This window comes from Castor canadensis, chromosome 10, assembly GCF_047511655.1.
Source record: "Castor canadensis chromosome 10, mCasCan1.hap1v2, whole genome shotgun sequence".
Taxonomy (NCBI): domain Eukaryota; kingdom Metazoa; phylum Chordata; class Mammalia; order Rodentia; family Castoridae; genus Castor; species Castor canadensis.
The window spans coordinates 114,806,078-114,820,037 of NC_133395.1; the positions used below are offsets into that span (position 1 = coordinate 114,806,078).

A 13,960-nucleotide genomic window follows, 5' to 3' on the forward strand; every position below is an offset into this window, starting at 1 on the left:
ATCAGAATTCCTATTATCTGTTATTAGGAGATTGTGACTTATCCTTAGCCTGATGACATATTTTTAACACTTATAAAACCTACAATATTGTTAGGCACTTATCAGTCTCAAAATATAGCCCTATTTTTAAATCTAAACCCAGTTTAACATACAGCTTATGGATACAACATACATTGTACTCTTTTACAAATGTTACCCCTCTGGGCATATTAAGTCTGTGTTTAAAGGATCTGAGGAAGCTTCTATGAGCCTAGGTCTTCAACTGACTTTTGTTTCTCTTACACCCTTAGAGTGGAAGTTAGGAAGAAGATAATATCTGAGCTGGCACTATTTCCTTGATCTCTAAATTTTTAAATTTCAAAAGAAATGGCAATGCCCTCTGCACAGGTCATCTCTTTTGACAGGACGGAAATGGGAAGAGACTAATAAATATTTTCAAAACCTCCCCAGTATGGCATACTGTGACATGTGATCAGTGGATCCTCATGCTTTGATATGTTACAGCGGGAACTTTCAGAAATAACTTACTGGGTTGTACATCTGATTGAACAACTGCTCAGCTTGCTACATTGCAAAGTTGGGCAGGCATTGTGAAGCACAGACAGGGAAAGAAGGAAAGATCCAGAAAAACAGCATTAGCTCAACAAACCCAGTGCATTTGCACAAATGAACTGGTCTTAAAAAAAAAAAAGAAGAAATTTCAGTTTCTAAACATTCCACAGTGAAAGTGAGAGGCTCTAGGGAAATATAAATGTTGACTTTGGCTCCTAAAAATGAATAGCAGGAATAAGAAATTTAAGGTTTGTGTTACTTTCCCTTTCTCAAGTTAAATAACCCATGAAATAAAGAAAGCTGTCCACTTTTGATGATACATGAAGTGAGGCCTCCAGCAACTAATCAGAAGAAGTACTTTCGGCCAAGCCCACAATGTATTACCTGAACTTCAAAGACGGTAATAATAAAAGATTAATTAAATCTTATCAATGAATTTATAGCTTCTCCTTTACATTAGCATAAGCCTGAATTTTCTATTCAGTCAAACTTCAAAAAATAGAGATTAACAAATGGAAATTTAGCAATAGCAAAATAACAGTAAGCAATACATTATCAAATTACCTTAAATGAGTAAAGAAAACTTTAAGCCAATAGGAAGAGTAGAGGGAACCACAATATGGTATTTGCCCACTGTCCATTATCAGTTTCTACTGTTAGCTCATAATTAATAAAACATATATAATTTCCAAATACTCTATTGTGTCCCAAGTGCTAATTTAGAATCTGGAATGGTCCCCTGTCAATTTTGCATAGAGATTTAAATGTATTGAATATTATTTTATGTAGTACCCTAAAGTTATATTTCTTAAATACCTGAACCATTAATTTGTAGTTTAACATCAAAGTGTAGAAGATGAAATACTACAGAAACTATTACTTGGCTTTAAGCTGAGACATGCCCTTTAAGAGTTGGGATTCCTGTTCCTTCAGCTTGGATAAAGTAAATGATGGTTTTTATCATAGTTAAAAAAAATAAAGAAAAAGCCCTCTTCAATATGATATTAATAGGAAAATTACTGAGGAGCATAAATGATAGCATTCTGCATTGCTGTTGCTTCTCAATTTATTTCTAGGCCTATAGGTCAATTAACTTCATCTTGAACTTCAAAAAACTTCTGAAAGATACATCAATAATCATGTTCTTTCTAACATCAGAGTGTCTAAACAGAGATGGAGGCACTGAATTATGAAGTCTGCTCATAACTAGCAACTATGCATTATTTGGTTAGCATTGTTTAATCAGCCTCATTAATACCAATAAAGATCTCCCCACATTTGAATTTTTTTTTTTTTTTTTTTTTTGGTGGTACTGGGGTTTGAACTCAGGTCACCTTAAGCCACTCTGCCAGCCCTTTTTGTGATGTTTTTTTCGAGAGAGGGTCTCAGGAACTATTTGCCTGGATTGGCTTCGAACCGCGATCCTCCTGATCTCTGTCTACTGAGTAGCTAGGATTACTGGAGTGAGCCACCAGCGCCCAGCCTATCATTTTTTAAGAGGTGAGATAGACTGCGAAAAGGATAGTTCCTTTTCTGCCAATAACCATTTCTTATCACAAAGTATCTGAAGTCAAAAGAGTGAAGGGTGAAAAGTGACTATGTATATGAATGTTCTCCACAAACTTTTATGTAAAAACTCAGTTTATCAATGCCAAGCATTGTTAGTAAGACAAAAACAGGTCAAAATCACTGTTGGGATTTTTTTTGTCACTGGCAGATAAGATTTCTGTTCAATTAAACACATCTACGATGTTGTGTAGAATATACGGGCAAAAATACCTGGACATCTGCAAAACATGAGCAAAATTCCACTGGAATTTATGGTGCATTTATGATATAATAAAACTACTATGTTTTCAGCTTTCATTTAGTAAACCTTCATATTTAATTCATAAGTCATACACCCTTTTATTTAAAAGGAGACCCAGACACTCCCTAAGTTTTTATAGTTGCTTATTTTCCCACGAGTAAATGATGTGTTTATATGTATATTCACATACTATTGGCTAATATTTTCAAATATTTCATGTTGATCTCAATTCTTTTTAAGGTGATGGGTACTTGAGGTTTTTACAGAACTATTTATTAGCAAAAATTAAAGACTACTGAATATTTTTTTAACTTTTGAATTTAGTTACTGCTAGACAGTCAAAAATAACAACATAGAAGCTTCAGGTTAGGTATAAAAATATTTAAATTATCAGTACCTTATTTAAACTCACTGTACCACACATTTAAGAGACAGTATATGCAAAGATTATATAAATACTTAGAAATAAGTTATTTTTCATAAATTAGAAAATTCCTTTATATTAAGACAACCATATTTGTCACTACAAATTTTGTGACATTATAGAATATTAAAATGCTGTCAGGAGTCATACTAAAATGTTTACAGGATTTGGTCTGTGAATTCCAGTAAATGGTGTCTACCTGAGAGTCTAAGGAAAACACACACTGTAAGTGATCTCTTGGGCAAACCACAGCTATGTTGAAGGAAACTATACTGAATTGCATAGATGTTGATTTATTAAACTAACCATAAACTTTAATCATGTACATGAAAACTCCAAGCATCAAAATGTGGATCTTTTCCTTTTAATTACAAGAGGATTTCAAATTCCATGGTTGGCTTACACTAAAAAGGGGGTGATGAGCATGTATCTGCAGAAATCATAAGTGGGGTGCTCTGATTTCCATGAGAGCTCACCAGAGTTGACAGCGGGTACCTTTCAAGTCCAGGAGGGTCTATTTGAGGTCCTCCTTTCACACTCAGCATGCTGAAACTAAGGTAAATTCATGCAGAGGACCACCATAGGGTGAATTTGTCCCTTTAAAAAGTTATCTTTGAGCATGCCATATAATCAATAAACTGTTTCATTAAAAACTATATTTCTTAGATTAATTTCTTGATATGGACATGCATGTATACCATGCTTTAGAACACATTAATATATGTGTTAAGAATGTATTTCATGCCCTCAATGCATAAATATACAAGTCAATTTCCATTTAAATACCCTCAAATGGGCAATTTAAACTCTTATTTACTATTCAAGATTTCTCCTTTACGAAATATTGCTTGAAATAAGAGAGATATTGAGTGGACTGTGAAACAGATTTTGCCATATAGATTTTTTTGACATTTTGTTTTAAAGAGGTTTGCATACTTATCTTTTTCTGTGTTAGTAAATAGGCTTCCTTAGTGTGAAATTTCTCATGACAATTTCCTAAACTCCTATGTAGTGAGCACAAAATAGTCACATCTCAGTCATATATTGTATCATATAAAGTAGTATATTAAAACTTTAAACATCCAGAATAATTTCCCCATAGATATGTGATTACTTCACATCCCTGGCCATCGGTGTCATTTATTTTCACAACTATAGCTAATAAATCCTCATTCTAGAGTGCTATAAAATAATATACAGCCAAATCTTATTATATGCTGAATTTTGAATGTTTAGATTCTTATCATCTCTTTTGAATACGTTTATAAGTTGTCAAAGGGAAACAAAATGCTTAAACTCATAACGTTATGAGTTTTATGTGAACAATGTGCAGACGAACCGAACAACATAGGGAAAAAGTCAAAGGAACAACGCATGACTGGAAATGCACTCCACTCCACAAGATGTCCAGGTCAGAGAAGACATGTGAATGCCACAATGTAAAGATCCTGCTTTCTTTTCCAAAGCTTTCCATAAATGACAAGCTCTCTTAAACAGTAAGAAAGCCATTTTGGTGCAGTATAGTCATTCTACAAATATGCTAGGGACTTGACTACTTTGATGAACTTCAAGAAATTTAACGTTGACAGGTAAACTTTTGTAAAGTTCTAAAACAAAAACTGACCTACTTCTGAAAGTAGTAAAAGCTTATCAAAGTATAATGGGACCCCTAGATTCTTTGCTTTTTTGTAAACTATCTTTTTTTGATAGTTGAGATTTGCCCAGAGAGTAACGGCAGTTTTTTAAAAATATTTTTCACTGCTGCTACTATTCTCTATTTTTCAAGTTTTCTTTAGATAGGAAACCTAAGATAATTTTTTAGGTTCACAGACAGATTTGATGCAGACTTCTTACAAATAATGTTAACAATGTTTAATTAATTCTTTTATCAGCAGACAGCAAAAGATAAGGAGTTTGTTTCTTTTGAAAAATGTTTCTTTCCCATTTTATAAATTTATCTTACAATGAGCATGTTTTTTCTTAGACTTCACTTACCTTTTTTAGCTGTGCTTCCAATTTGCTACATTCCTCTTTCTTTTGTTCGATGGCTATTTCTAGAGATTTTAATTTGGAGTCCCTTTTCAGTCCTGCAGAGGCTAATGAAGATGCATGTTCTTTGAGGTCAATTAAACTAGACTGAAAGAAAAAGAATGCTAGTTAAGTAAAACACTGCAATTTCTCCTAGCAATACTTTGATTCTATACATAGCATTAAAATATGCATTAGACAGAAACAGTAAATATAGCCTTACTAAGGTAACAATGTCAGCTCTGGCCAGGAAATTAAAGTTGGCCAGTTCACAGAACAGTGCAGGATCTAATTGCAGAAGAATCAAATGTGACCAAATGGTGTGGTCAGTAAATGTGCTTTTCACTTCTCAAATTCATGCTAATGATGTAAGTCTCAAGGTGGTCTTTACATGTCCTGGTAGAACAGACACTGGGAATCTTTTTTTTATATGTATTGTTAGATCATACAGACTCTGAGACAATATGAAAGAAAATATGACTTTAATACTTCACCCACCAAGGACGAATCAATTATAAAAGAAACAGTCTACTAAATTTTTATCAAATTCCATTTCTTTAACAGAAAACAATAATCACAAGTTTCCCATATGTCTTCTGGAAAATCAAAGATAAACCTATTTTAAAATTAGAGTAAAATACATTTTATGTAATCCAAATTCTATGAATATAATGGAGCTCCCCAACTTAGACATGGGGTGACCTATATTGTTCTATGAACCAGGTCAAAAACCAAGAGGTTCCTTGTATAGTATAAATTCTAAAAACTGAGAAATAAAAATTTACATATATCTCTGAACAACATTAACTACCTAGATGGGTCATGTTCATTACCAAATATGCAAGGGACAGTAACATCTACTATTAAAATGTTCCAGTTTCACCTGAAATCAAGCAGTGTACACTTTGTTGTCATTCGTTTGCAACACATAGGAGGATACTAAGAAGAGAGTGGCCCCTCAGTGAGTAATGATGTCACCTACTACATTATGCAAGACTGCTGCATGGGCACTGGAATGATCCTGATGGAGGTCAGCCAGTAAGGTGCTCCTAACCACTCTCTGAGAGACAGGTCAGCCATTTTCATTTTTCAGTTCAGGCAACTGAAGCTCACATTAGTTGAGTGCCTTGTCAAGAGTTACCAAGCTATTAAGATACCAGTCTTAATACCAAGCAGATACCAGTCTCAAACCCAGGACTACAACTGTTTTGAATGCTCTTTACAATATTACTCCCATAGAGATAATAAAGGATCTTATAATCCAGTCATTTTGTTATAGTAAAGACGTACTATCACCCAACTAAATTTAAAATTCCCTGCTCACTCTGGAAAAAAATTTGGAGGCTTCTTAAAACTCTAAACATAGATCTGCCACATGATCCAGTAATCCCACCCCTGGGGATATTCCCAAAGGAATGCAACACAGGTTACTCCAAAGGCACCTGCACACCCATGTTTATTGCAGCACTACTCACAATAGCCAAGTTATGGAAACAGCCAAGATGCCCCAGCACTGACGAATGGATCAAGAAAATGTGGCATTTATACACAATGGAATTTTACTCAGCCATGAAGAAGAATGAAATCCTATCATTCGCAAGTAAATGGATGGAACTGGAGAACATCATTCTGAGCGAGGTTAGCCAGGCTCAGAAGACTAAAAATTGTATGTTCTCCCTCATATGCGGACTTTAGATCTAGGGCAAATACAGCAATGTTGTTGGACTTGGGTCATATGACAAGGGGAGAATACTCACAGGAGGTATGGGGATAGGTAGAAAACCCAAAACATGAAAGCGTTTGATGTCCCCACTCCAGAGGAACTAATATAGAAACCTTAAAACAACAGAGGTCAACACGAGAAGGGGATCAGGAACCAGCATAAAGATCAGTTAGACAAACACAACAATGGGATGGGACTTTGAGCACATGATAAAAGCGAGTGCACACAAGGGAGATCTGAGGATAGGTAAGACACCTAAAAAATTAGCTAGCATTTGTTGCCCTCAATGCAGAGAAACTAAAGCAGATACCTTAAAAGCAACTGAGGCCAATAGAAGAAGGGGACCAGGAACTAGAGAAAAGGTTAGATCAAGAAGAATTAACCTAGAAGGTAACACACATGCACAGGAAATCAATGTGAGTCAACTCCCTGTATAGCTGTCCTTATCTCAACTAGCAAAAACCCTTGTTCCTTCCTATTATTGCTTATACTCTCTCTACAACAAAATTAGAAATAAGGGCAAAATAGTTTCTGCCGGGTATCGAGGGGGTGGAGGGGAGAGGGAGGGGGCGGAGTGGGTGGTAAGGGAGGGGTAGGGGCAGGGGGGAGAAATGACCCAAGCATTGTATGCACATGTGAATAATAAAAAAATAAAAATTAAAAAAAAAAAAGATCAGTTAGAGATGAATCAACTTGGGTTGTAACACATTTGTACCTGAAAACAATGCTAGAAATCTCTCTGTATAGCTATTCTTAACTCAAGTAGCAAAAACACTTTGTCTTTTTTATGTCTTCTCCTCAACAAAATTAGAGGTAAGGGCAGAACAGATTCTGCCTGGAAGCGAGGGGGGTTGCTGGGGAGATTGTGGGAGTGGGGGACAAGGGGGAAGAAATGACCCAAACAATGTACGCACATGTGAATAAATGAATAATAAAAATAAAATACCCTGCTAACGGCAGCTCTGTGCTATTCTTTACAAATTTTAAATTGTCAGTTTTGATGGCCAGCTTTATTTTGGTTAGGCTATAGTCCCCAGTTATTAACCTAGGTGTTGCTATGAAAGTATCTGTAGACATGACTAACAGCCACAATCAGCTGACTTCAATAAGTAAATGAGATTCACCTCTTAACTCTGGGTGGGCCTAATCCCATCATTTGAAAGGCTTTTGAAGCAGAACTCATGGAAGCAGAAGTAATATGTGTGACTGCTTCTCACATATCTCTACCAAAGTATCCTTAAGAAAACTGAAACTGAAGGGTGTACTGGCAGAGTGGATCAAGTGTTAAGAGCACCTGCCTAGCAAATGTGAAGCCCTGAGTTCAAACCCCAGTGTCACCAAATAAAAAAAAAGGAAAGAAGAAAAAAAGAAAACTGAAGGGGTTATATCATCTGGAGCATGGCAAGTATAGTCCCAAAGCACCTTCTCCAGAACCTCCAAGCAAGAAATTTCTTGAAAGTATGTTGTCCTACTATAAAAACATAGGTTGCATGTATATTCTGTATTTAGATTTGCTATTGCATGAAAACAGTTTTAAATTATTTACTGGGATATAAAAATAATAATCCAGAAGAGCAGACATATTTAGCATATAGCTTTCTTTCTACAGCATGGTGCCACATCTCCTAACCTGGAGATAATAGGTGGGTGATCCATTTGAAAAGCCAGATGAATGTAAAGCTCCCAGCACAAGAATTAGCACATAAAGACTCTCAATAAACTAGTGTTATTATAATCATCATCATCATCACCAATCTGTAAACAAAGGATCATGGAACTTTGAAAAAAATCATAGAATACTCTCAGTCCCACAAATGTGGTAAGACACAAAGAATTTCAAGGAACTGCACTGCATACAGTTAGCAGAACAGAGAAGATATCCATAGGGCATCATTGATGAAAGAATATATTTTCCTTTGACTTCAGGCAGTTTTCCAAGAGAAAGATTCCCAGACTCCCCAAGTATTCGTACAAAGCCTTAGGTTCCCTAAGCCCTATAAGTCTCTCGAAACTGTGATGAATATGGGTTTGTGATTGTTCTTCCAGACTCACCTCCTTCTCTGTCAGTTCAGCTTGTAAAGCATTGACCTTCTCTTTCAAGTCTTTGTTCTCTTTTCGGAAGGATTCTAGCTCTTCTAGTCGTTCCCGATCATCTCTCTCACGCTGTTCTTTCAAGCGCTCAATTATTCTCTCCTGTGAGTCAATCATCAAGAAGTGGTACAAACCCATCAGTAAATGCATGCCAAAGCATATCACAAAAGAAAAAAAGAGGCAAGGCATGGTGGTACATGTCTTTAGTCCCAGCTATAAAGGAGATGAAAATAAGAGGTTTGAGATCCAAAGTCAGCCTAGAAAAGTCAGTGAGACCCTATCTCAAAAGCAAGCTGGGTGTGGTGGCACATGACTGTGGTCCCAGCTACTCAGGAGGCAGAGGTAGGAGTTCCATCCACAATACCTAAAAAAAGAAAAGGAAGAGAAAAAAAGAGACAGAAGAAAACAAAAGACAACACACCTAAAAAAAAAATTCTCTATAGGACACAACACAAGAAAGTCAAAATTGGGTTTGTGGAAAAAGGCTGGGCATGCCAGCATTGTGAAAGGCAATCAATATAGCTTTTAAGAGTGGTTTAGCTTGAACAAAATTTGGAGTTTTTCTTGATTGAGGGCTTGATCCATGGTAGGTGCTGTGGCAAACCCTTCAGTCTTCATCACAACTTTGAGAGCACAACCAGTTGGTGACAAGTGCAGAGATAAGGCCACCCAGGGCTCAGATAGACCATCTGACTCAGTCAAGGTGATCCCGCTCATAAACAGGAGGCCCAAACTGGCATCCAGGGCCTCTGACCCTTACCCATGCTCATGAGACCACACTAGCTCAAACATATGCCTAGACCTATTCACGGAGATATAACAATCTGTCTTTGACTTTATACTGAAACAAAAACTCTACTCAGATAAACATGTTTTCTAAAAATGTGAAATTTGACATCAAAGCAAGGGCCTTTTGCAAATGGAAAAAAGAGACAAAAAAATTCCACCTTGGTAAAGCTCAAGTTAAGTTTCTGAAATTAGTTTCAAATGATCCAACACTTATGTGAACTTCCTTTGGCATGGTTACATTAAAAAGTATTAGTGCATGGGCTGAATGTGTAGCTCAGTGGAAAAATGAGCAAGAGAGAGAAAAAAAAACTGATGTAAGAACTTCCCTAAGGATCCTGATATTACCTATTGTAATCTTTTAAGTTCGCAGCACAAGACAACTGTAAAATAGCATTTAATTAGGAGGGAAACAATCTCAACACTGAAGTTGCAATTTAAAATCCCCTGAGGAAGCCACTGTACTATCCCAATGATAATAATTTGTGTATCTAATACTTTTAAGGAGAAAAAAACGTGTTATTACTACTTTGCAATTATTTTAAACCATTTTAATTGAAGTATATTATTCCAACAATGGGGTAGGAATAGAACAAATGAGTCTCTTAATTGCATCTATGTGTTTCTGCTTGATCCCAGCTATAGTCTTATTTCACTCTGCCTGGGAAAATGATGAGTGGGTATGTATCTACAAAAGAAGGAATGACCACAATGCATGGGAAGTCCCTCAGCAACAATACTGCAACTGGCCAGCTGACCACCAGACCCTCTCCTCCATTTTACCTCCACCACCTAGATGTGGGACTAACAGTTCTAAAGCTCCAAACTGACCATGTCAACTCACTATCTGGAAACCTTCCAGGAACCCCTCTGGTCAGATCACCTGGCATTTATTCCTACTGGGTACCCTCACCCACCATAAGTCCAATCTCCCAGCACAGTCATCCAGACGGCAACACTTGGAACTCTATGAGTTTTTTTAAGCCAGAGCCAGACAAACTGTCTGGCTTTTGACAAACACTAAAGAGGCTCATGGAAGGAAGGAGGACTCAAACTGGGATCATCTTGGCTTCAAAGCAAGGGTCATTAAATTAAACATGTGTGTTAACATCCAGGAAGTGTCAGAGTCATTTGAAAGTAGATTTGCTCTAAGCACTGCATACTTCTGACTGGGCATTAGCAACAACAACAAAAAAATCAGCAAGCATGATAAGACTTTTAAAAGTTATTGATGATTCAACACTATTTCTCTGCCAATCACAAACCTAACTTAACTGCCAGGTATGCAGGGCCAGTTGTCAAAAACATGTGTTAAAGTGTCCTAATTTGCAGAACATACTTGATTAATGGCCACCTTACGGGAATTCTGCAGTGTGTTGTCACTGTAGCCTCACCTGCATGGGCAAGTGTCCTGTGCATGCATCCGGCTGGGCACAGTGCCTAGCCTACTTGTGCTTTATCACTGGGTGGGAACTGCTTATCAATAGCCTCCAGCTCTGCTATGTGGCTTTCCCGACTGTTTATCCGCAAGGCTTGGCAAGACCAACTTTATAAACACTGGGTACGGGCTCTGGAGCTTCTGTATGCCAACCCCAGAACTAAGTTATACTCAATCTTATTTTTTTGCAATATTGGAGCTCAAACCCCAGACCTTGTGCATACTACACAAGCACTCTACCACTGAGCTACATCGCCAGCCCAAGCTGTACACAATGCTAACTCACTGAGCAGCATCACTTTTTGTTCACTTCTAATAGTTGAATAATTTCCTAGAAATTAAAAGGATGCTTCCTAGGATGCCATAAACCAAGGTTAACAGTGAGAACTTCCTGATATGTTCTATCCATCAGGCAAAACATTAGCTGCTAAGTGAGGCAGACACCTTTAGGGACACACTCCTGTATTAATGTATCTTCAAAGTGTCCCTTCTGCCCCTCCCCACTTTTTTTTGTTTGTTTCGTTTGTTTTTTTTGAAACAGGGTCTCACTAAGTAGCCAGGATGTTCTCAAACTCAGAATCCTCCTGCCTCAACTGGGATTACAGGTGTATCAGCCACACCATACCAAATTTCTTTTCCTTTTTTCTCAGCTAAAACTTTAGGAGGAAAAGGAGCATGCCCAGAGCCCTTCCTATCCACCATTTTTCTTTTTTTGTGGGACTGGGGCTTAAACTCAGGGCTTCTTGATTGCAAAGGAGGTGCTCTACTGCTTGAGCCACACCTCCAGTCCCCTATCCACCATTTTTATGATGGAAGTTGAGCATGCCCAAAAACGTTCCTGTCCACCATTTTAACCTTTGAATTTATGCTCCATGACCTGGGGTTAGGCATGCCCAAAAATTTCCTTCCTGAACTATGACCTTAAACTGAGCATGCTCAGGAAAGTGCCTACCCTACAGTGCCTTACTATATGAATATGTATAGGCTCACCAATAAAATCTCCATACTTCCTTTGTTGGAGGAGGGGACTGGTTTGGAAATAACTGCAGTCCTTTCCTTACCTATCTTAGGTAGTAAATTTTTCTTCACTCTTTTATTTCTTGGCTATGCTTCCTTTGGCTTTGCACTCACCAAGATGGGATGCCATTGTGTTCAGTTACAAAAAGACAGCAAATAATTATTTAAGAATCTACCAAATTTTACAACTCATTTTAGTTTTTCATACGATATCTTATTCCAAATTAAATGTGGATTAAAGTGGACTTTGTGAGGGAAAAGACATTTAAAAGTACATTGTGAGATTGTTGTAAGCGCAAAAGTCAGAAGGTTTTAATCCTATTCTGTCACTTGTGAGCTGGGTAATCCTGGAAGGTAGTCCAGGGGGTGCAACAAAATCTCAACCAAAGGCCAACTTTGGAGAGTGGAAGAGGCTTCCAGGTGGGCTCGGTGAGAAGTTAGGATGTGACACAATTGATTAACACTACCTGACCAGGCCTAGAAATGGAGAATGATGTGTACATGTCAAAAATGATCGTTTCTGGGTGAGTCATCTCACCTTATTGAGCCCACTTCCCATCTTAAAAATAGAAGAGCATGAATTTAGTGTTCCTAAGAGTGTAGTCTTCCAATATATCAGAATCTCCAGGTATACTTAAAAATCAGAGGTTCCTGGGATTTACAGCATAGCAACTAACTCAGAATCTCTGAGAAATGAGACCTAGGAAACTATATTATAAGAAGCTCCTTAGTTGATAAGATAAATACTTAAACTTTCTATTGCTTGTCCTGTGATAGAAAACCTTGCAAGTGCCTATTCAATGGCTTAATTATGCTTTTCAAATACACTAGCATTCTGATTTGAATAGCATTTAAAAAATTTCTCCAAATAAATTGTTCTGTATTTGCTGCCATGCTTCGCAGCTGTGAGAGGCTAAAGCTCAGCTGCAAATAGGGCTGGAACTGAGCAGCTCAGAGGCTAACGCTAGCCCACAGAGCTATTTTGTTTGCCTTGAACATCACCATTTCTAAGAATCTGAACTCATATGTGGATAGGTCAGGGACTCAGTAGCTCCCATAGTCACTAGCAGTTCCTCTGGCATTGCACTGGACCCACTTCCCTCACCGTTGTTCCGAGCCTGGCCTTCCAATCATCTTAGTTTTCAATTCCTCATCCATGGTCAAATTCACAGGGCAAGTCCCTGAGATTTCAGACCAGCAAGTTCAATAATTCATTGTCAAGGTAGCTCAGAAGAGAATATATAATATGAGGTCCTGAGAGGCCTGGGGAGGTGAAGACTTGCCTTGGGTGACACAGCCATCAACAGTGAAGACGTCTAAGGAAGCCAGAGTTCTAAAAATGTCAGTGCTCCTTTTCCCACACCCCTCTACCTCCAAGGAAGTACTCACACAAAAGGACTAGTTTCATTTGGGGAACTGCTTTGGAATTTAAACTAGAATAAATCAAATCTTAATAGGGTCAGGAAAATGAAAGATAAAATCCTACCAGGAATCCACAACAAGAGAAATTATAAGGCAGATGTTTCCTTCTGTGAATTTTAAGAAAGAAGTCAAAGAGATAAGAATGGGCTAACATTGTATCATCCCAAAATATAAAAGGGGCACACAATTTTAACAGTTTTTGAACATTTCCTCATTCTAATCTCACAAATAAAATCACTATATACAACCAAGGAAATACATTCTCGAAGGGCCCATGAATTATGCCTGTAATCCCAGCTACTACTCAAGAGGCAGAGATCAGGAGGACTGAAGTTAGAGTCCAACCAGGTCGAAAAGTTAGTGAGACTCCATCTCAACAAAAAATCTGAGTGTGGTGGTCACACCTTTAATCTTAGCTCTGTGGAAGATGTAAGTAGAAGAATTACAATTAAGGCCAGCCCTGCACAAAATCTGGAAAATTACTAAAACTAAAAGGGCTGTGGGCATGACTCAAGTGGCAGAGTGCTTGCTTAGTAAGTTCTCTGCCCATGTTCAAACCCTAATACTACCCAAAAAAAAAGAAAAGAAAAAGAAATAAAATAGCTGTCCCTGGAAAGTCATCTTATTAAACATTCTTATAAGGTCTTCAAATAAAATCTTATAGTTCTT

The 13,960-nt window shown here is 37.5% G+C and overlaps 1 protein-coding gene across 18 annotated transcripts in view; it reads right to left on the bottom strand.

Annotated features, from left to right (window-relative positions):
* LOC109683367 (ERC protein 2) overlaps positions 1 to 13,960 on the bottom strand; it is a 998,591-nt gene that overhangs the window by 482,599 nt on the left and 502,032 nt on the right. For 14 of the 18 annotated variants that reach the window (XR_012436318.1, XR_012436316.1, XR_012436319.1 and 11 more), the window contains 3 exons: positions 8,590 to 8,730; positions 4,782 to 4,922; positions 529 to 564 (listed from right to left, as the gene is read on the bottom strand). Coding sequence is in view for 13 of the 18 variants with exons in the window: in XM_074043977.1 (XP_073900078.1) it covers positions 529 to 564; positions 4,782 to 4,922; positions 8,590 to 8,730 (318 nt within the window). In the remaining 5 variants the exon portion in view is untranslated. The remainder of the gene's footprint in view (positions 1 to 528; positions 565 to 4,781; positions 4,923 to 8,589; positions 8,731 to 13,960) is intronic. The other 4 variants (XM_074043983.1, XM_074043986.1, XM_074043985.1 and 1 more) reach the window with 1 other exon arrangement.